The 21,224-nt window shown below is 47.7% G+C and overlaps 7 protein-coding genes across 7 annotated transcripts; 2 read left to right on the top strand and 5 right to left on the bottom strand.

Moving 5' to 3' along the window:
- Positions 1 to 507: 507 nt before the first annotated feature.
- Positions 508 to 1,828, bottom strand: ONS95_003390 (uncharacterized protein). Its single transcript, XM_058496697.1, has 7 exons — positions 1,413 to 1,828; positions 1,290 to 1,352; positions 1,220 to 1,232; positions 1,124 to 1,170; positions 1,024 to 1,076; positions 736 to 965; positions 508 to 657 (listed from the first exon to the last, which is right to left on the bottom strand). The coding sequence occupies exons 1-7, from the start codon at positions 1,518 to 1,520 to the stop codon at positions 623 to 625; spliced, it is 549 nt and encodes a 182-aa protein (XP_058353949.1). The 5' UTR covers positions 1,521 to 1,828; the 3' UTR covers positions 508 to 622.
- Positions 1,829 to 4,390: 2,562 nt separating this feature from the next.
- Positions 4,391 to 7,914, top strand: MNR2 (CorA metal ion transporter). Its single transcript, XM_058496696.1, has 3 exons — positions 4,391 to 5,310; positions 5,364 to 7,382; positions 7,429 to 7,914. The coding sequence occupies exons 1-3, from the start codon at positions 4,958 to 4,960 to the stop codon at positions 7,703 to 7,705; spliced, it is 2,649 nt and encodes an 882-aa protein (XP_058353948.1). The 5' UTR covers positions 4,391 to 4,957; the 3' UTR covers positions 7,706 to 7,914.
- Positions 7,915 to 8,842: 928 nt separating this feature from the next.
- Positions 8,843 to 9,109, bottom strand: ONS95_003388 (uncharacterized protein; the record flags this gene model as incomplete). The annotated part of the gene is made up of 1 exon (XM_058496695.1): positions 8,843 to 9,109. One exon carries the CDS (start codon positions 9,107 to 9,109, stop codon positions 8,843 to 8,845), a length of 267 nt encoding a protein of 88 aa, XP_058353947.1.
- An 831-nt stretch (positions 9,110 to 9,940) lies between these two features.
- Positions 9,941 to 12,829, bottom strand: ONS95_003387 (uncharacterized protein). The gene is made up of 2 exons (XM_058496694.1): positions 12,465 to 12,829; positions 9,941 to 12,411 (listed from the first exon to the last, which is right to left on the bottom strand). The coding sequence occupies exon 2, from the start codon at positions 11,765 to 11,767 to the stop codon at positions 10,211 to 10,213; it is 1,557 nt and encodes a 518-aa protein (XP_058353946.1). The 5' UTR covers positions 11,768 to 12,411; positions 12,465 to 12,829; the 3' UTR covers positions 9,941 to 10,210.
- A 275-nt stretch (positions 12,830 to 13,104) lies between these two features.
- ONS95_003386 (uncharacterized protein) lies at positions 13,105 to 14,978 on the bottom strand. The gene is made up of 4 exons (XM_058496693.1): positions 14,689 to 14,978; positions 14,267 to 14,626; positions 13,518 to 14,214; positions 13,105 to 13,469 (listed from the first exon to the last, which is right to left on the bottom strand). Exons 1-4 carry the CDS (start codon positions 14,720 to 14,722, stop codon positions 13,436 to 13,438), a joined length of 1,125 nt encoding a protein of 374 aa, XP_058353945.1. The 5' UTR covers positions 14,723 to 14,978; the 3' UTR covers positions 13,105 to 13,435.
- A 74-nt stretch (positions 14,979 to 15,052) lies between these two features.
- Positions 15,053 to 16,900, bottom strand: ONS95_003385 (uncharacterized protein). The gene is made up of 3 exons (XM_058496692.1): positions 16,484 to 16,900; positions 16,141 to 16,433; positions 15,053 to 16,090 (listed from the first exon to the last, which is right to left on the bottom strand). The coding sequence occupies exons 1-3, from the start codon at positions 16,617 to 16,619 to the stop codon at positions 15,740 to 15,742; spliced, it is 780 nt and encodes a 259-aa protein (XP_058353944.1). The 5' UTR covers positions 16,620 to 16,900; the 3' UTR covers positions 15,053 to 15,739.
- A 135-nt stretch (positions 16,901 to 17,035) lies between these two features.
- ONS95_003384 (uncharacterized protein) lies at positions 17,036 to 20,097 on the top strand. Its single transcript, XM_058496691.1, has 6 exons — positions 17,036 to 17,737; positions 17,785 to 18,157; positions 18,209 to 18,530; positions 18,584 to 18,668; positions 18,744 to 18,970; positions 19,019 to 20,097. The coding sequence occupies exons 1-6, from the start codon at positions 17,102 to 17,104 to the stop codon at positions 20,007 to 20,009; spliced, it is 2,634 nt and encodes an 877-aa protein (XP_058353943.1). The 5' UTR covers positions 17,036 to 17,101; the 3' UTR covers positions 20,010 to 20,097.
- Positions 20,098 to 21,224: the final 1,127 nt, after the last annotated feature.

Raw genomic sequence — 21,224 nt, 5'->3', positions numbered from 1 at the left:
CAAGTAAGGTAAACATGCTTCGCTTAGCCACTCACGAGATCTTTAGCTGCACAACTGAGCAATTGAAACTGCGGTTTGATAAGCAGCCGGTACAGAAAAAGTGTACAAGGGAGAATATCAAATGACCAAAGCTCTGTATCTTGCCTGTTACTGCGGAATCTCGTACTGTCACTGTGAAAGCTCGTTCGCCTCTCAGCAACTCATGAAATCGAATGTCTGGATAGGTACATATAGTTTCTGTTGAGATTTGTGAGACAGAGTGATCTGCCTCAACAGAGTGCGTAAATTCCCCGGGGGAAAATGATATACTAAACTCTGAAATAGCCCATTAGTCCTCCCGACGCTGATCCTTGCAAGTTCAAGAGTGTCGTAAAGCCAAATGTCAAACATCGAAGCGTCTCGAAAGCTCTGTTTTGAGTCTTTGTATTTGTCGCACCATGTTCTTTGTTCCTTAATTCGACATACAAATCATGTTCGATGTATGAGCCAGATGCCATCTTCCTCCCCCCCCCCCCCCCCCTCCCCGAGAAGATGAATATTGGGTGAAGGTAGGCATGGTATATCGAATGGATCGTCTGCCCTCAGGGCATCGATTGTGGCTTGGTCAAATTCGTAGGGCCCGTCAACTGTCCTCAGAATACAGTAGTACACGTCTCACTGATATTTTGGAAATTAGTAAATGCGATTCTGGCTCGGTTCCAGCAGGGGCAGTCTCGAGAAGAAAACGGCACTCACGAATGAAGAGAGTAATAGCCCAGAGAACACAATTGATACTCGCTAGTGCTGTGGCAGCTCGCAATGAACGGATTCCAGAGTCTTGGTGCGGAAGCGAGTGGACTGTGTCAGATGGCTCGTATGACAGAACATCGCTGACGACGTCTTCGGCTGCATCCCACGTCTGGCATTCCCACGAGAGGAGAGCAACTGTCGCTATCCAATGACAGGTCACAAATATTTCCATCGCACTGGGATGATATCAGTAAGTGTACTCGATTGATTCGTTTGATTGAGGGGGTTGCTGACATGTGCACTCGGTATTGGTAGACTTTGGGGAATCGACGAGGGGTGACGAAAATCTGAGTTCGAGTCAGTAGTGACGCTTTAGGGGCAAGAGGAAGCATACGTAGAACATGAACAGCATAGTCACGACGAAAGTGACGAAACTCAATCCTGGGCATGTTAGATTATCGCCATCAAATAGTGGAGATTTGTGAAATACCGAAAGTGTGGAACTAATAAGTGGCATTAGCTGCAAGTTCGAAGCAGATCCCATCCAGCAATAAACTCACCCAGTCACCGAGGAATATATTAGCTGTGTAGCCAGTACAGAAGAGTACCGTGAAGGAAAGACTCTGGTGTGTGTTAGTTCTCGTTCTGCACCATCAAGCCGCCATGGATTTTAGCCTGCGTACAATTTGTAGCAATCGAGCGATGGTCAACCAGAAAGACATGCTCGATATTAGCGTCTGACGGATCATCTCTTGGTTGGATCGTTCGATATCGAAGTTTTCGAGAGCCATGCTGAGCGATTCGTCCCCGTCGAAGTCAACTGGATTGCAAACTTCATAAATCAGTGGAAGAAATCATAGAAAGAGGGTGAGTTGGAAGATCAAAAGAGTGTATTGAAATCGCAATATAAGAAAATGGAGGTGAAAAAGATTGTTGTTCGAGATTGCAAAAGGCTGTGAAATGAAATGTGACATTTGGTGGACGCTGCTGGACGTCTTTTGATAATTATTCTTGGTTATGCGATGGATCCTCTGTAACTGTACATCTGGAAGACAGGAGTAATCCCGTTCCATGCCCAGAGTTTCCTATCAGTATCGAATGTTGGACATGGTGGTATTGGAGGAAGTCACTGCCGAGTGGCTTTCCAATGTGATCCATCTCATCCTGGCAGAAATCTTCGCTTAGGCCTTTTCTGCATCTGTCAGGGATAGCTGCAAGGGCGAGACACGGATATTCTCTGCAGCTTCAAGCATTCCACAGAGGACGAGCTACATTCATGCGGTCCGGTGGGGAGCATCTGGGCAGACCACCAAAAGACTTTCACCGTGTCGCTGGAAGGAGTCTCGAAAATGACCTTTAAGACACTTTCACTTTTCTCGTTCCCGTAAAATCACTGCCACTTACTCTCTCACCGAAACATTTTCTGCTGCACAAACCAAACGATACAGGACAATTATTGTAAGTGAATGTAGTGCATGGAATCATTGGCTGATATTCAACGCGGCGAATACAACCTCATTGAAACACCAACCTCTCGACCCAGCTTCTGAACAGAATGCAGACTCGTCCAAAAGCGAAAGTCCCCCCGCACTATATTGAACGCCATGGCTACATAGCATTTTTCAACATGACCGTCGATCTAACGCGAGATATCAAGCATATCCCAGAAAGGACAAGAGCGGATAGGTTCCCAAGAGTTGTGACACTTGCAGTCTGGGAACAAGGTTCTTGAGATTAAGCGAGAGCCCCTGGCTACCCGCTGTCGCCGGACTTGCCCCAGCCGTGCCAACCTGGACATCAGCACGGCTATTTTGACTATATTGAGAAACTTCAAACTAACTGAGTTGACATGTCGAACGATGGAAGGGAAGGTTGCAACCCAAGGCGGAAGAAGAACGTTTTCCCCTGACAGACTGCGAGAGTGATGTGCCGGGAGAGAAGTTCCTACATTGGGATGAGCTGCATGCTAAAAATGACAGGCGTCCACTTCAAAACCCGTGTAGGTACAGAGATCTCAGCGTTACTCAGCAGTCCGTCTAAAGTGGGATGACACCATTTGGGCAAGTCTGTCTTGTGTTGTTGTGGTCGTCTTTCCTGATCACATATTGGGAAGAAAGAACGACGATCGGATCAGTCTTACGAGAAGCATTCTAGAAAACATGGATGCATTTTATCTTCACCCCCTAGCAAGTTTCCAAGCGCGATATTCTCAATACTGCGCAAGTGACGTTATGGTATCTCGAGAGACACTCCTATCATCTTACGTCCCAACATGGCCTATGTGAAGCCCCAATTTGTCAATCTCAGCAAGTCCCAGGATGACCGCATCTTTGACCTGACCCCAGCGACTTTTTCTCCACTTTTAATTTTCATCATGGGCTTCAATTGACGTTGTTGTGCTGGCATCACCATCGTGCTCGCTTTTGCTATCGATCCAGACCTCTCCGCCATCGTCCGTATGGAACGAGCTGGCATCGGACAACTTCGACCTGGTGGAACCGGCAGAGAATGTACAGGAGTAGTCATCAATTGTCTCAAAGGTTGGATCAATGCCATGACTTGAATGGATCAATATGTCAGCAAGGGTTCAAAGAGATGGGAGAATACAGTGGGAGAGTTTTGGATGATATCATTCCAGAGCTTGTTCATTTTTGCTCTTGCGGCGCTTCCTGTACTGAGATACGCCGAAAAAGTTGTTTTTGGTCATGGTGCAGACAAATGAAGCTTTTAGCCTCAATAAAACTCGTAGTTGGTTGTCGGAGTGTTATCAAGGTTTTCTGTGAAAGGAGGTGGAATGTTGCGAATAAGCTGCGGATCAAGGCAGGAAAATGAATATATACCCTTATGCGAAGTGGCACTCATCTGCTTGATACATCTCAATTGTAATCTCAGCAAGGTTGTCATTGTTGCCAACCATTATGGACTACTTGATTTAGTCATCTCTTGCGATGCGCCTCAAGTGAGTACGAAGCGACTGCAGTGACTGGACCCATTAAATGACTCTGATTTTTGAACTTTTCACGGGACTTTCTGAATCGTATGGGGAACATACCTGGCTGTTATGACTACTTAGCCTATTAAGGAATTGATACTCGCTTCTACAGATGCATTAACTGACCTATGACAAGTTTTGTCAAGCCATTGTGACCTGTTCATTGACATGTTAGTCTCGCTAGCGAGAATGATCGCTCAGATGCAGTCGTATGATTCATGCCGAATGGAGACGTGGAAAATGGGTGAAATACACAGGCCAGGCTTTGAAGCATAGATGCTTGATTTTGGAATAGTACAAGAACCGCAAGGAATGCTAGGATAAATGCACATGAAGCTGGCGGAGTTTGGGGCAAATTATCCTCTGAATCTTCCCAGTTTCGCGTTCAAAGCTATTAAAATGCAAACAGTTGCCAAGTTCGATCAGACTTATTACAACTATATCGACACCTCTAATCTCGGCCCAAATCATGGCCGTCCATGTTGAGAAATTCAGTCAGTTTAATGTACCTGACGAATGGAGGGGATTCAGTGCGGGGCTGCATAGCAACTCATAGCTTACAGAACTTAAAGTTGAGTTCAAGCAAGGAAGTTAGGGGTACTTGGTTGGCTGCACTGAAAATTGATGCAGCTAAGAAGCCTTTCAATGTCGCTAATCCAGTTTCTATCACAAAACATGAACCAATACCACCAGAAATGCTTACGGTCTTTCAGACTATGGATGAACAGCATAGCCCAAGTCGCGCTCATTCTGAAAATATTTGTTGGTGTTGTAGAAGACGAAATAGGCAAGTGAGCACGTGAGAATCTTGGCCAATGAGAAACTAGGTATGACGTCTGATTCAATTGATGGGAATTTGGCAGGAATCCCTCGGTTTCAACGTGCAACTCGACAACATCACCAACAGCCCATCCCTGCCGCACATCTCCTCGTAACTCGTCAGTCTGGGCAATTGCGGTTGAAGATATACTCTACTGGAGTTGCTGGCGTGTGGCATTTCCAGACCACAGTCCAGACGCGCCCGAAGCCCCTCTTAGCGCATCGCCAACTTCTCCGACGGAAAACCAGCTGTAGCTGTTAATCCATACATTGCACAAAGAGCGAGATATTCTCGCCAAAGCCTCGTACATCCTTGCGCAATCCAGCTTCACCAATTAGCAGTGCGCCTGCCAGTTGGAGAAGAACAAGAAGTTTGAGGGCGTCTCTTGGAATCCGTGACGAGCTCATCGCTGCAATATGGCCGCGCCACCTCCGCGACGAGGCTCTCCTCTGAAGAATGCAGAGGAAACACCTCAGAGACCAGAGCCGACTGCTATACAGAGTCCTTCTGGGAACGCTGCCAGCTCGACAGCGACATTGCGACCAGAGACCAATTCTCCCATTCCGAAGAAGAAGAGGAACCATCGGGGAGGGAAGAAGAAACGGAGGAGAAAATCATTTGCAGCATCGACTGAAGATGGGCTAGGATTGCCAGAGCCGTCAAATTCACGGATGAATACAGACAATGCTGCCCGAGCAAGTTTCTACCGTCTGCAAGGGCGTAATTTGAGCAATACAAGCATTGAAAGCGAAGCCCTCTTGGATCACCGGTATGTTTACAGTGCAACTTACAGCCAAATCTAGCTAATAGGATTGCCCCAAGCGAACAACAGAGTCTGCGACCTCGTAGAGCATCGACCATGGGACAGAGTGCATTCGGAATTCCACTTTACGATAGTCCGTCATCCTATCGACCCCAATACCAGAACCCCTTCGTACCATCTGAGTCAAGTAGTCGCCGACCTCGAACCGCGAAGAAGGATAGCGACGACGAGGATAATGAAGTTGATGAGCGAGCGCCATTACTTTCCTCCTCGGCGAGGGCAAAGAGTTCTGGGGCTATTCTTGGGCCGGGCAACAATTCTTCGAGATCAATTGGACCAAGCCCCAGTGGCAAGCGTTCTTCAAGCAAAGCTTCGTCGAGAAGTAGAAAGAAGACCATTTTCGATCGTCAAAGCCCTACTTTTCCATCATACAATGATGAGTACAATGTCAACTACCCTCCTTCAGTACCAGGTAGTCCTACACTCGGGGCTTCGAATCGAGATATGAGCTTTGGAGATATGATGGTGAGAGATGACTTCGCCCCCTCCAGAGCCTCCATGCGAGATGACAGGGATGGTGATCGTGATAATGCAATTGATGATACTTCGATGCCTGGATCACCTCACAAGGACAATATGTTCCAAGGCAGGAGACATACCATTGCGCTCGAGGCCGAAGGAGATGTGTGTTTCCCAATCGAGAGCATGTCGGAAATGGCAGAAGAAGATATGGCTCAACGTCAGGATGACGTTTACCGACGAGGTGGTCCACGGCGCAGGAGAGGCAAATGGCCTGATCTAGCTATGCTCGATGAGTGGAGCAGGTTTGAGAAGGAAGGGAGGAGCGAAGAGCGCCGGGCAAAGAAAATAACCGAGCCGCAGCTCATTGGGGGTCGATTGCGACCAATCCACAAAGGCTGGCATCGAGCTGAGGATGATGCACCATACAGATTCACCTACTTCAATGAGGACTTCCAGAGCACAATTCATAGCCAGACGATATCAGAGTTGGTACAGCCTGGGGGAAGTTTCCGAGAATTGTTTATTCCGGATCCTCCTGAGTTAAGTGATAGTTCAGATTCAGAAGATGAAGAACCAGAGCGACGAGACGATACTTATCTTCGACATGTCGATGGAACTAATGGAGATTCGAGGGTACACACCAGACAAGGGTCTTTGATGGACCCGCCAAGACCCGACTCAAGGCGTGGTGGATCTCTCGCTGGAGATGCAAAGAAAACTTCAGGGCAAACATCTGGGGCTGCGACTCCCAATGGCCAAGTCAAATCCCCTCCAATTAAGTCACCACCAACCGCACCTTCTCCACAACCAGAGAAGTCTAAACGATATGGAGACCGACCAACTTGGTGGCTCGATGTCTTGTCCCCAACTGACGCTGAGATGAAAGTTCTTTCGAAGACATTTGGAATTCATCCTTTGACTGCAGAGGATATTATGATGCAAGAAGCTCGGGAGAAAGTGGAGTTGTTCCGAAATTACTACTTTGTGAATTACCGATCTTTCGAACAAGACATGAATAATGAGGATTTCCTGGAGCCGGTCAACATGTATGTTGTGGTTTTCCGCGAGGGAGTGATCAGCTTCCACTTCTCCCTCACGCCTCACCCCGCCAATGTTCGCCGTCGAATTCGACAGCTGAGTGACTACTTAATCCTCTCCTCAGACTGGATCTCTTACGCTATAATTGACGACATCACTGATGTTTTTGCTCCCTTGATTCAGAACATTGAAGACGAGGTTGATGATATTGACGACGCGATCTTGAAGCTTCATGCGCCAACGAAGGATGAGAAACAATATAACGAGAAGCAATCGGACGCAGGGGATGGCACTAGTGGCGAGAGCGGTGGTGACATGTTACGACGGGTTGGTGACTGCAGAAAGAAAGTCATGGGTCTGTACAGGTTGCTAGGAAACAAGGCAGATGTCATCAAAGGGTTTGCGAAGCGATGCAACGAGCATTGGGAAATTGCCCCCCGAAGCGAGATCGGACTCTATCTGGGAGACATTCAGGATCATATTGTCACTATGACTGGAAACTTGTCCCATTACGAGAAGTAAGTCCCTCTCTCACACTTCGTTTATGTTTACTAACAGATGCAGGATTCTTGCTCGGTCCCATGCTAACTACCTCGCGCAAATCAACATTCGCATGAACGAGAGACAAGAACAAACCGCCGACGTTCTCGGAAAGCTCACTGTGTTGGGTACGATCGTCCTGCCCATGAATATTATCACAGGTCTGTGGGGTATGAACGTCTGGGTCCCAGGCCAACAGTACGAGGGCGACTTGACGTGGTTCTGGTGTCTCACCGCCGGACTTCTCCTCTTTGGGATGTCCTGTTTCTTCACTGCCAAATGGCTGTACAAGATCGTCTGAGATGGAGTGTATATACGAAAGGCCAGCGAGGTAATGTTTGATGAGTAGCAATCTTGTGCGGAGGGGAGCGAAACTTGTAAATATTGAAACGATGCGTAGATTGGATACACGGAACGGTTTACGGAATATCGAGGACTTCTACTTGAGCCTCATGAATGGAGAGGGATATAATATATTATATAGGCAACAATCAAATCCGAAATTTGCAGCCAAAAATGACTTCGCGGTGCTGCTGACATGCAGTAGCGCACGCCGGAACCGTGGCTCTGCGAATCAGGTACTTCAGCGTGTATAGTGAGGTAAAGTAGCTTCAACTTCTGTCTTGTTGGCGGTAGTGCATCCCAGAGCCCAGGCGTGAAGTGTGAAACCCCGTGAATATGAAGTTGTGGTCTAGGTAATGCATCACAGAATGGTTTGGAGAAAAAGGGAAGCTGGGATATACATATATTTTCCATGACCATTGCTCTTATATTTGTTCCTCTAGGCTTTTGCTTATTCTTACGATCTTGACGTGGGAGATGATTTCCTGGCAGGGGAAAAGGCGGAGATCAGACTATCCGGATCTTTGTTTATTTACTTCCGCTTTGATAAGCGAAAGCGGAAGTTCAATAAAGAAATTTTGCAGTCGTTTGGAGGAAATTGTCCGATTTATGTGTGAATATTCGCGAACTACTGTGGATTTCCTTTTGCTGAGGAAGCTCTTGGTGACATAGAATGTGAGTGCTTGTACTCGGAGGCCAAAATCTCTTATTTGGTTAGAGGAAGTAGAGAAAGGTGTTGTTCATGCTCGGTTAGGTGAAGGAGGCCAGAAATCTGGAGGGAGGGACGCTCACCTGTGGAAGGGGACTGGTCTGAATCCCATGGACATAAATGAGGTGGCGTCTTGTGATAGTGAAGTAAATGGTCAATATAGATTTGGGAGCACATGAAAATACGGTCATATTCTCCAAAATCACACAATTTGTTTCGGGACGCTGAGCAGAACTTTTGTTTCTTTGACAATTTTGAATTATCTCTTGTGGTTGTTTTGACAGCCAGGGGACTTGCCTGGACAGCATTATCCCTCGGTTCCAAGCTTCTGTTCCAAATATTCAAACATGAACAAGCTCAATCTAAAGAGAGATGCTGATCGGGCATTCAATATCCCGAAATTGTGCTTTCATCCTCATCGTCGGAAAAATGAAGTTCGGGAGGTTCGAAGTACACGAACTTGTCTTGTTCGTGATCTACGACTTCAATGCCAAAAAGAGGATCTTCAAATTCTAGTTCGGGAGCATCCCAAGGCATTGCTTTGAATTTCTCTTGGTGGTCTCCGGCTTGCTTCTGTAGTTTGGGCTTTGCGGTCGGAAGCCGGGTTAACCCAGCATTCGCGTCGCTATGGACTTTTCCGTTAGCGAGCTCCATGTCTGAAAGATACTTGGATTTAGATAAATTCCGACAGTCACGAGATGCTTTCTTGCGCGTTCTTCTCTGACACGCAGATTGCACTTTGTTCTGCTTTCGGCGCGGAGCTCGGGCTGTGGAGAGATCTGTTGGTCCAGGGATGGTGGTTGGTCCAAACGGGTTGGAGGTGAAGAAGTAGTGTCGTGGAATAGTGTCTAGAGAATCCTAGCAAGAGTTTTGTCGATTACTAGACGATGATGTAAGCTTGATAACGATCGAACTAAGTTTGTTGAAAAAAAAACAAGTACAAATAGGAAAGTCAGGTTATTTATAGACACTAGGAGACAATTGTACCCATTCGAAAGGATGGATTGTTCTAGGGAAGATTTTCTGTTCTTGGAAAAGGGAAAACCATCCACGGCGGCGTTCATTGTTCCACCGTCTTGATCAGCCACTGCCTGAGCGAGCCTTGCACTGTCTCACCGGTACAGGTACGCTGCCTGCCATGGAAGACATTCTGTTTCGTGAAGAGTTGAAGTCTTGAAAGACACACCGGAATAGTTGGGTCTGTAAATGGCAAAAACCTGTTCATTTTCAAATCAGCATGTGTCAGGCGGAGGCTCGTCTGGCGCGAGACCACAGAATCTGGTGTTGTGACCCGTGGACAGGCCGGCTGGTGACGCGCCCGGTGCAAGCATTTGTTTCGGGCTTTGAGAACAATTTAAGCGGCACCTTTAGGCAAGGAAACAACAGTCACGGAAGTAGTCTGGTGAGCTCGAGATGTCTCAGGTATCGAGATTGCTTTGTTTCCGAAATCAAGAAGCGGATTCTAGACTTTAGCAGGAGCTTCAACGGTGGTGTATAAATGGAGAAAAATACGGCAGGACCATTCAGATTACTTTTTTAGGGCGACAGAAGTCCTATGAATTGCAAATAATGATTGGACGCTAAGGATCCTGATCATCTTCCGGTCTATTGACTTCCAACCGTATCGGGCATGGCGTCACGTGTCATTAAGCGATCCTAGCTTCACAATCCCGAACGTCGTGAAGCGCAATGGAAAAGAGAACGAGGTTTCCATTAAAGTATCTGAACTCATAGAGAGACTTTTGAAGCAGTCTGTTAGCCCGTCCTTAGCGGTAACTGATTTCCATCGCCCAAACCCAAGCCATATATTTCCAGCCCTTCAAGTACAATCCGCTGCACCCTCTCCAGGAAATCCACTACTTCTGCCTTCGAATGAAACGCTTCATTGTAGCCAGCACTAAGGCACAGGATTCCGTTCCATGTCGATAGGAATGCTCCGATACCAGTCGAATACTCAGCGCCCATGACCCACGGCTCCATCACTTCGAACGCGCCATGCTCTGGCTGCGCGATACGGTCCACAATTCCGAGGCTGGAGAGCGATACCGAAGGACTCTGATTTGGTGCGGGGATATTACTAACAGAAGTTGGATACTCTGGCGTGACGGCAGTGAATAACGACGGGACGATGCTCAGATAATCGGCGTCGATGGTGGCGTTGTGATAGAAGTTCCGGACTTGTTCAAGGGTAGTGAGAAATTCCTCGGGTGCCTGTTCCGCCGAAATCGTTGACTCGGCAGGTACAGTGAGATCGACGACAAGGTGATTCGCAGATACGCAGTGATACACTGAGGCAGCATGGCGTGGCTTGTGGTATGGAGGTATACAGCAGTGTCGAAGGTTGACCAGGGAGTAGCTGAAATATCGACCTGGGCGTACCTGGCTAGTCTTTGGTTGTAGATCACGTACTGCCAATGCAATAGCAGCGTGAAAGACTTGCGTGACCGTTGAGCGAAAGGTTTTCGTCTTTGCTAGAATACTACTACTTTCTCCGAGAGAAAAATGGATGGCAGTACGCTGAGAGTTGCCAGGGGTCTGAACAGTCGAAGAAAAAGGAAGGCTGAGGACTTCGCTGCCAGTCCTGGAAGCCTCATTGATTGAATGTAACTTGGCAAGCTTCGATTTTTGATCGGCGTTTGGAGACTGTGGGATACCAGCCGCGACCCGGAGAGGGGGTGAAAGATTCCTGTATTCAGCTCCAAACTCGATAGGTAGTTCTGTAACAGCTCCGAAGGCTGTTGAAGCGTGCTGAAGGAAGTTGTTGAGTAGCATGAGAGTGCCGACACCATCGACGAGATCGTGGTGACTTCGGAAAATGATATCTCGTCTGAGAAAATTCTTTTCTGATTGAGAACAGGTCGGGGGAGTAACGATATACAAAGTTGCGTAAGATCCAACTGGCGGATCAGTGTTGGCAAATGCTTCACCAGTTTGGACATGGTCGACCACTTTGAAGGTCTCAGACATCCATGTATCCACTTCTTGTTTATCCCTTAGAGTTTTGTACATCTTCTTGCATCTTTTGGTTTCATGATCATACTCCACAGGTGCTGCAAGGGTAGGGTGGTCGTGCCTGAGCTTCTTCCAAGCCCAACGGAGAGCTTTCTCGACACGCGCATCGATGCCAGAGTCCTCTGATGTAGACGATCTTGATACTGAAATTCCAGTATATGCTGTGATTGCAAAATATGTATGCCCTGTTGCTTCATATGTCTTTGCCATTGAAGTGTAGAATTGCTCTGGTTCATCAATGTTTCTCTCGTACCGACCTGGTGAAACCTCCCGCCAGAGAAGATCACTGTACTGCTCCATAATGTACTGGCTTATAATGAAATATAACTGAAGATTCTTCTAAAGTCTTCAATTTATTGCCGATGAAGTGGATGAAAGAGATTATCGCAGACTTTGTTCTCCAGTTTGCCCTGGCTTCCTCTGGGGAGATGACTTTGAAATGGGAGAAAGTTCTCGTAGCACAAAAGCTAATCAATGTACATATAATGGCTATATTTCGGCAATTTGGTCGGGTGACCATGACATTTCGTGATATTACTCGACGAGGTTGAGAGAAGATTGTTGATTTTTGACATTCGGTAGACCGGGCCGTGATTGCGAGAGGACCGCGCTGTCCCGACGTTTCCCCGGTCGCCCAACTTTTGGCCACAATGGCTTCTGATCACATTGGAGATGTGCCTGTTGATCTTGTAGGATCCATAGACCAGGTATCGGCTGACTTTCACATAGCATGTACGTGTTTCCGGGCGTAGGGAGTCGTGAGCCGCTTGGCAGTTGTGGCAGTTTCTGGTAACCAAATGATCCCTCACATGCGTGAAACGAGGGATGATGGATCACGAAGAAAGATGTTTTCGAGGCAGTACTTGTTGGTGGAAAGCAATTAAGATATTTGAGGGTTGACATAAGACGTCCGAGAAGAATCACCGGAGTGTTAGGGCAAGCGTCTGCTCAGAAAGTCAACAATCTGAATGGGAGCCGGTGGGGGCAGTAGAACTACCACCACATGTCAATTCATTGTATCCTAGATGAGGGGAGCTTCGTTGACCCTGGCACATGCATGTAGCAATTTTCCGACGTGTGTGAAGCTCTGCAGGCCTAGTGAAGCATGCACATAGCTCGATCCATGCACGCACGTGAAAGACTCTCCGGGAACTCTTCCTACGCTGACCAAGCTGAAGGTCATGGACAGTGATCTGGTTGGTAGAAGGAATCGGCGATGGCTCGGAACTATAGAGGGCGTTGTCGTGTAAATATGGCAAGCTGCAAGAGATGACTGCCATCTGTCTTTCATAATTGCTCCACCTGCAGTGACAAACTTTCGAGGCGACGTCATGTGACATGTCTGTTGCAGGCCTTTCGAACCTACCTTACCTAGGCACCTTTTAGGTTCCTTAGGAAATAATGTAGGAGTACTATTCTTGATGACCCTCGCTCGAGATCAATGCTCTAGCAACATCTCTCACAGAGCTCGAGTGGTGCTGCCTCTGAAGATCTGAGAGCCTCAAAGGCGGCAAAAATGTTGGAATTGAAAGCGGCTGAAGCTGCATCATGCAGCTGTTGTGCAACCCACCTTTCCAGGTCCCAGACACGACCAAGCGAAAGTTCAAGTTTTGCTTTTCATCATTTGTGTCGTCTAATGTTAATCGATATTCTTCCTGATATTCCAAAACTTAGTCCTCATGATTACCCCGTGGCCAAGTTTTGCGTTCCTGATGCAGACATATACATAGTGAAATATATTCTGCAATGCTGCATATGTCGTTCTTTTCACTGCCGCCTCGGAGTGATAACCGGATCTCATTTAAAGCTCAAAAAGTAGATCGAGCAAATACAGCACGTTTATGGATGCATGGAAACAGGGAACCTGAATCGTGGACGTTCATAGGTACAGTACATACAAGCTCAGAGATGAAGTTAGACATATGCCTTTAAGATACAGACCACTAATTGAGCACCGCTTAGAAGCGCTCACTGTTGGGCAGGCGGAACCAGAACCGTCGAGCTACCTCGAAATTAGCACAAGTCACTGTCAACCCATGACCAAACTTACGCGCTCTCCCCATTATCCTTTTCATTCCACTTCTCAACATCAATGACTTGTCTTCCCTTCCAATTGGTCATAATGTTCTCTCCCTTGGACCTCACTTTCAATTGATACCAGTGCGGGAAGCCTCTGAAGAAAGTCAGGGTCGCACCAAACCCAGGGATAATGACCTGTCCACTGTGTCCAGCGAGGACTTTCTTCACGATGGCTTCAGCAACAGTTTCTGGTTCGAGGGTCGGCACCAAGAATGGAGAGTCGTTATTGTAGCCTTGGAAAAGAGGCGTCTTGGTGTAGCCCTGGTTGATGACCACGGTGCGGACCTTGGGGGCACCATATCGAGTCTTCAGCTCGGCCGTTAGTCCTTCATGGAAAGATAGTGCCGCGGCTTTCGACGCGGCGTAGTCAGTCATATTGGGAACTGTGACGTAGGCGGCGAAAGATGCAACTGTCACGACCATGCCATGATTCGACTTCACCATGGCGGGGACGAATTCCTTTGCCATCCAATAGTGGGCCAGGGTGTTGACCTCGAATGTAAAGCGGATATCCTTCTCCGTGGCATCGAGGATATTCTTTCCGCGAGCAACGCCGGCATTGTTGATGAGAATGGTTGGTTCTCCCACATCCTTGCGGACTTCTGCTGCGACTGAGGCAATTCTCCCTGGAGATGTGATGTCACATTTGTAGTAATACACGTTTGATGCTGCGTCCCATCAGTCCCTGCGAAACATATCCCGACTGAGGGCCACACTCACGAGCTTCGAAAGTCATAGGAATCACGTCCAGCACTACAACCTTGATACCCTTCTCCGCCAGCAGTTTCACGACATTCCCACCAATACCTCCTGCACCACCAGTTATCAGCACAATCTCCTTGTTCCAATCATACGTATCCGTTGTCCAATTATCCAAGACACCCGCGTCGAGATAGTTGGATGCCCATCGTGCGAGCCCGAGGAAGAAGAGCTTTCTGATTCGAGAGTAGGCCGTCTCATGGAGAATTGCTAGGTCGGCTCCTTTCTTGGTGTAGCGTGCGAGGAGGAGGAACGCGATCGTGAACGCGGGGTTGAGTGCAGTCTTCTTTATGAAGCGTCCGATGGGGTCACTTGTCAGACCTGAGCTAGTTAATCGGTCGTGTCCTTGAGGGCAGTAGGTAGTATAGGTGAGCGCTTAATACCTTCTCGTGGAAGCCAGCCGTTGTGCATAGGCATTTTGAAGTATTGTCCAGTTCAATATCCAGACAATGGAGGCTTGTTTTGTGGATGATGTGTTCACTGGGGTTGATAACGATTGTTGTCGATGCTCTTTTGGTAAGAAGCGATTGAAAGGCATGAATGAGGGAAGGGGAGACAGATCTGATATGGAGCTCGCCCAGCCCCAGATCTTCTCCGCATTGTCTCGGCCCTGCCCTGATAACTCTATTTGAGCTACACCACATTCCAGGGTTTGAGCTCTTCAGCTCTTCCATGTGGTCGGGTTTGGACCGAGGTGCTAGTTCAAACGCGGGGTAGGTAAGGCGTCTAGCCGGAACCGAGCCACTAGCTCCGTCAGCTCCATCATGGCTCAGCACGAATCAGAAGAGTACTCAGGAGCTGTTGTGGAACCCACGGAAGCTTCAGGTAATTTACCACTGATACAAACCTTAACACCCACGGATCCCATGAAAGCGGTCAATTCCATACGAGCAGAAGCCCAATTTCGAAAGATGCTTGATTGGTTTGATTCCTTTGTTCTCGAGGGATTAGTCCCTCATATTGCATATTTTTTATTGACTAGATTTAAGTAGAGTCGTGTTGGATCACGCTTGAGAAAGCGTACGCGACGATATGGGGATATAACTTTGCACACAGGTTATGGCATTAGGTGATATTCGTTCGTTAGCCCGAGAATTTGGGAACGAGCTCCCCGAAGCCCCCAGATCTGATGATGCAAGACTTTCCATTAAATCATAGTATGATTACGATAGTTCTTCAGAGAAGAACATACAGTTTCAAATGACTAAGACGTTGAGTCTCATCGACCCACATAGTAAACACCTAGCCGACCATCTGCAATCGCCGGGCCGGAAATGTCGGTACCTGAATAGAACCAGGGAATGTATTCCCAAGTGCGCAGATCTGAAATGGAGAAGAAGCTTTATGGGCCTGGTAGATCGAATTGCCGTGAAACAGAATGACAGTATATTTCGAATCAAAATTCCGTTCTTGATGTGCCTGTGGAAAGGTGCTCTACAGCAAAGCCATTAGGGCAAAAGCTCCGATCCATATACTGTGTACACCCGTGCCCCAGTCCAATATCCCAGCTCCACCAAGCCCATCCCCAGCTGTCCCATCTGGTTTGGTGCCTCCTATTCCATTCTTATCTCCATTCTTGCCATTCCCTTCAATCGGAGTTCCAGCGATCCGGGTAAAGCTATTTGCAGAAGCATTCAATGCTGCCTGGTCCAGAAGGGGATTGTTCAAGATGTCGCAGGACGGCCTGTTGCTATCTTCGGGTATCGAATTTGTCACTTTGATAGGTAGATCAAAGATCGTATACATATCAGTGCCATTCAAACGGAAATTCTGGCGAATGGAGATCTGTTTCTAATCAGCGTACCACCTCTTATATTCCCGATGAAAATCCCTACATTGTAAGCAACCCTAGCAGAATCATTATCGCTCGGCGCACCGTCTCCAACCAAACAATCTGGCCATACCCAGTTGACATGCTTTACTGTGCTTCCTGGTTCTTGCGCCATGATCTCTCCCAGGCTCACGTTTCCTGGGCTGGCCGTGCCATTCGATACGGTGAAGTTCTTGCCCGTCGTATAACTCGAGAGGAAGATTGTGATGTTGTAGATGGCAGATACGGGATCGGAAGGGTATGGTGGCAGCTGGAGTTGCCCGTTCGAGGTGACATCGAGAGCGACATGCAGAGTATCTAGTTGCCATCATTATATGCGCCCAAGATTCTAGGGAGTCGCGCCATACCTCCTCCTAACGGAGTGTTAGGCTGCGGCGCGTCGACAATCGCGATGCCAGGCGTAAATATTTGGCCGTTGAGGATTTCCTGCGCAGTAAGACATCTCGCCAGGAGCGCAATAGCGACAGTAAACAGAAACATCATTCTTGATTATTTCTTTCAATCGCAAGAGTAGGACGGGAAAAAAGAAAATCTATCGGGACGTCATGAAAGAGGGGATAAGTTGGCAGACATGGCAGCGGCAATATCAGCATTATCATATGAGGTACTGGACAGGGAAATGAAGTCACTCGTATCGTAATGGTATGATGCACCTGCCTCCTTACCGTAATGCATACTAGGCTCTGCCGGGCCAGCCCTACAGTCAAGACTGATGCCGGTATTCCGAGAATTGATTGCTGCGATGGCACGAACTGGTAAGGTTGAGACGGTATGTGTATCATATAGATTGGAGACGTCTGATTTGGGTTATCACTAGGACCGGGATGTGGCTCGTTGTGGCTGGGATTTACCACACGTGATAGCTCCCATCTTCGAGACGTGGGAGATGTCAACCGTAACGACACAGCTCAAATCTACTGGACTTGCAATTGGCCTATCACAGCGACCGTGATGCAAAGGCTGAGATGGGAACGCTCTCTGTATCATGTGGTGGCGTTGGAAGAGCGCAAAAGGTTCGTCAATGTTATGTGCACGGCATCTTGAGAGGTTTTCACCAACAGCACAAGGCGCTGCACGGAATATATAGTGCAACTCTCAGAGCGAAGTCACGACTTCCGGCGTGCAGCATATCTCGCAGATTCCAGTCTACCATAGGTATAGAGGATGATACACCAGTGTTATCCATTAGGAAAATTCAGACCACTGGGGGGTGGAACAGTGAGAATGTGAGAAGAGCGAAATCGCAACAAGCTAGACAGAATGGCCCAGGCAGCAAAACGCAAGACTTCGAATTTCCAGACAGCATTTGTTCAAAGGTCTCTGATGAGGTCAAACATGCTTTGAGCAACAACAAGCCAGTTGTGGCTTTGGAGTCAACAATCTACACGCATGGCTTCCCATACCCGGACAACGTGGCTCTTGCATTGGGTCTTGAAGAGATCGTTCGCCGCAATGGCGCTGTACCAGCGACTATTGGTATTTTGCACGGGGTGGCCAGGATTGGGCTCAATGAAAACGAGATTACTGAGCTCGCTTCATCAGCCGGCAAGCCAGAAACGATGAAGGTTTCCAGACGAGATCTCCCTTACATTCTGGGCATGGTGAGATTTTCTTGATTTCCTATGAACATGACTTTTGACCGCTTTAGGGATTATCTGGCACCAAGCTCAATGGAGGAACCACAGTTTCTGGAACAATGATTCTAGCCCACCGAGCTGGCATCAAAGTGTTTGGAACTGGTGGTCTAGGAGGTGTACATCGTGGAGGTGAAGACAGCATGGACATATCTGCTGATCTCACTGAGCTTGGCAGAACGCCGATTGCAGTAGTAAGCAGTGGCTGTAAAAGCTTCCTGGACATTCCGCGGACACTGGAATTCCTTGAAACGCAGGGAGCTACCGTTTGTACCTTTGCAGATGGCAGGACGGGGGATATAGATTTTCCAGCTTTCTACACTCGAGACAGTGGAATCAAGAGTCATGGGATCGTTCAGAACCCAAGAGAGGCAGCTTCAATGATCTGTAAGTCTGAGTATATCGGCCCACTTTCGCGATCTGAACTGACGACGTAAGACGCGCAGGAAACCTTGGGCGATTATAGAAGCGGGCATTCTGGAATGCATTCGGGGTTGCTTTTTGCGAACCCTATTCCGGTAGACTACTCAATCCCCAAAGCTGAGATCGACATTGCAATCAACCAAGCCGTAAAGGAAGCAGCCGAGCAAGGTTTCCATGGACATGCAAACACTCCTTTCATCCTTGCAAGGATCAAAGAACTCACCAAAGGTAACAGCTTACCAGCAAACAAAGCTTTGATAGAATCCAATGTTGCTATGGCAGCGAGAGTTGCCGTTGAACTGGCAGCTTTCAGAAGTTCAGCGCACAAACTACCACGGTAAGCTGTACAATGATGCCATGGCACGTCACAAAAGTCGTTAAAGTTTCTAGTGCAAGAAAAGATCTGCAGACTCGTATCAAGCCTTTTGAAAACTCCGGTGGAGCGTCTCTCCAAAAGTCTAACTCAAACGTTCACGTACGTAAATGTGTACCTAGTTTACGCTAGAGGATAAATTCTATTCGCCTTGCAATTTTGCTCACTCTTTCACAGCATTCAGTACATGTTCTCGGCTCCGTCGCCGTTGACCTATCCTGTGATTATGCCCCACTTGAAGAAGCTGGTGACCAAGTTGCTTCCACTTCCCCTCAACTCTTGACGTCGAATATCGCCCAAATCGTTCCTTCGATTGGTGGTGTTGGCCACAATGTCGCATTAGCTGCACATCGCGTTGGTGGGAATGCTTGTGTTCAATTGCGCAGTTTTGTCGCAGAAGATCTGTAAGAGCAATCCGTTCCTCCATACTACCACTTCCTAAGACCACGCAGAGCTGGCAGTACTGTGATGTCTGCCTTGGCAGCAGAGGGCCTCGACACATCATGTATGGAAATACTGCCTTCCAAATTCCGAACGGCACAGTACGTAGCCGTCAACGACGCCAAAAAAGACCTGGTCCTCGCTATGGCGGACATGAGCATTTTTGCATCCGTCAGTCCCCAAAACTTAATAAGAATGAAACCCTCGCCAGATCTCAAATGGGTTGTGGTAGACGCAAACTGGCGCAAGGACAAGATCAGGGGACTAATCGATCACGCTTCACGGTCACTGAATGCAAGGGTCGCATTTGAGCCAGTATCTGTCGCAAAGTCAGCTGGTATTTTCGAACCGCATCCTTCAGGCACAGCCGAAAATCTGGGGCCATTCCCAAACAATGTCTTGGACCTGGCAACACCCAACCAGCATGAACTCGCGGCAATGCATGCAGCAGCAAAGAAACACGAATATTTCGAGTCTCAGGAATGGTGGCAAGCAATCGATGCCCTCGGCATTCTAAGTTCCGGTGCTCGCGACCGCTTCGTGTCTATCACCAATCACAAGCTCACCGATGAAGGGATTCCAATCCAGGCAATCCAGTTGTTGCCATTCATCCCCACGATCCTCACCAAGCTTGGCGCAGACGGTGTTCTCATGACTGAACTCCTGAAACCGAACGATCCACGCCTCACTGATGCAGCTTCAGCACCCTATATTCTGTCTCGTTGCGCAAATGGCAGCACAGAAATTGGCGGCGTGTACATGCGACTGTTCCCAGCTACTGAGGTGGTGGAAGATGTTGTTAGCGTCAATGGGGTTGGCGATACTTTCCTTGGTGTCCTTGTCGCTGGGTTAGCAAAGGGTGTGAAATTGGATGAGAGGTTGATCAACATTGCGCAGACTGGCGCAGTCATGACTTTGAGAAGCAAGGAGTCTGTTAGTCCTCAGCTGGGAGATTTGAAGGAGGCGCTGGATCTGCTGGCTCAGAACTCATCAAATAGCTGATGTACGGAAAAACAGAGACGGTTACAATAGATGAAGAATTTCATTCTAAGTAAGCACCACGCGTTGCCTCGCCGTCATTGTCTTCAGTGGTCCTTCGCCATTCACGTGACTTGCATTTCTGTCCATCTGAACGGATCCATCCAAGCATATTTCTACGCTGGATGCAGCAGACATTTCTGCTTCAGCATCAACTTATTTATATCTGTAATCAAGCTTCCATTTGCCCCTCGTGTCAGCTCCATGTGACCTGAAAGCGGAGTGCTCGTCCACATTGTCAAATCCAAAAGAGGCCACTAGGTATTACCAAACTCTAGCCTAAACTTTTGTCCAAACTGCAAGCATAATGTCATATGAGCTATCAAACACTTCTAGGGTAGGAACCACACTTGTCATGCTGCTAGAGTTCAATAATTCGAGCCCTAGGTAGGTACCAGAGTCAACAAATGCTGGAAGCGAACACTTAGCGAGGTCAAGTAGAGATACTAACCATGACTGTGGAACACTACCGGCAGTCTGTCACTATGCCATACTGGGTTGCATCGGAGAGATGCAATCATTCTATTGCATTCTACACGCCGGTCTGAGTCATAATAAATTATTGTTATTATTCAAATATGACGTAGCAGATTTATGCTGACGAGAATGATATCGATACAGTAAATCTGGAAAACATTAGGAAGATGGAGGAGAAGGCTGCTTGGATGGCTGTGATGAGGAGGAAAGGGGCGGTAATTGAGGGGAAGCATGAAGGTTCTGTGATTGATTAAGTACGCGGGAAATTGTTTAAAAAAAAAAGCCCGAATTAATGGTATCAGCAACGTTTATTCGTTGTTTTTGAATGCTCCTGGACAGATGGATGAGGTCAAGGTGACATAGAGGCCATGAATGGAGGAAGAAGCTAGCTGAGAGGGTAAGGGGACTACACAATGACTAGACGGCATTTATCATTATAAACTCCTTTCAGATGCAAGTCAGTCTTTGTCAAATGGACAGTCTTGGCTGTATCCACAATTTAACCTTGCATAATTGTTTACATTCAAACAGAAGGTTTTGTTGCTTTGGGCCTACTCAGCTTACGATGTTGATCTGGTCTGCTGACATTCAAACTTAGCAGCAGTATATAGCATATCATATTGGACTTGCGGCAAAGAATATCTGATGTGTTTACTGTGCTTGCAGACCTGCTCATGCTCGTAGCATGCTGGGAAGGAGTTG

This window comes from Cadophora gregata (genome assembly GCF_030347475.1).
Source record: "Cadophora gregata isolate MNR1 chromosome Unknown scaffold_12, whole genome shotgun sequence".
Lineage (NCBI taxonomy): Eukaryota > Fungi > Ascomycota > Leotiomycetes > Helotiales > Ploettnerulaceae > Cadophora > Cadophora gregata.
The sequence above is the reverse complement of the archived record's forward strand: the minus strand, read 5'-3'. Positions and strand labels throughout refer to the sequence as shown.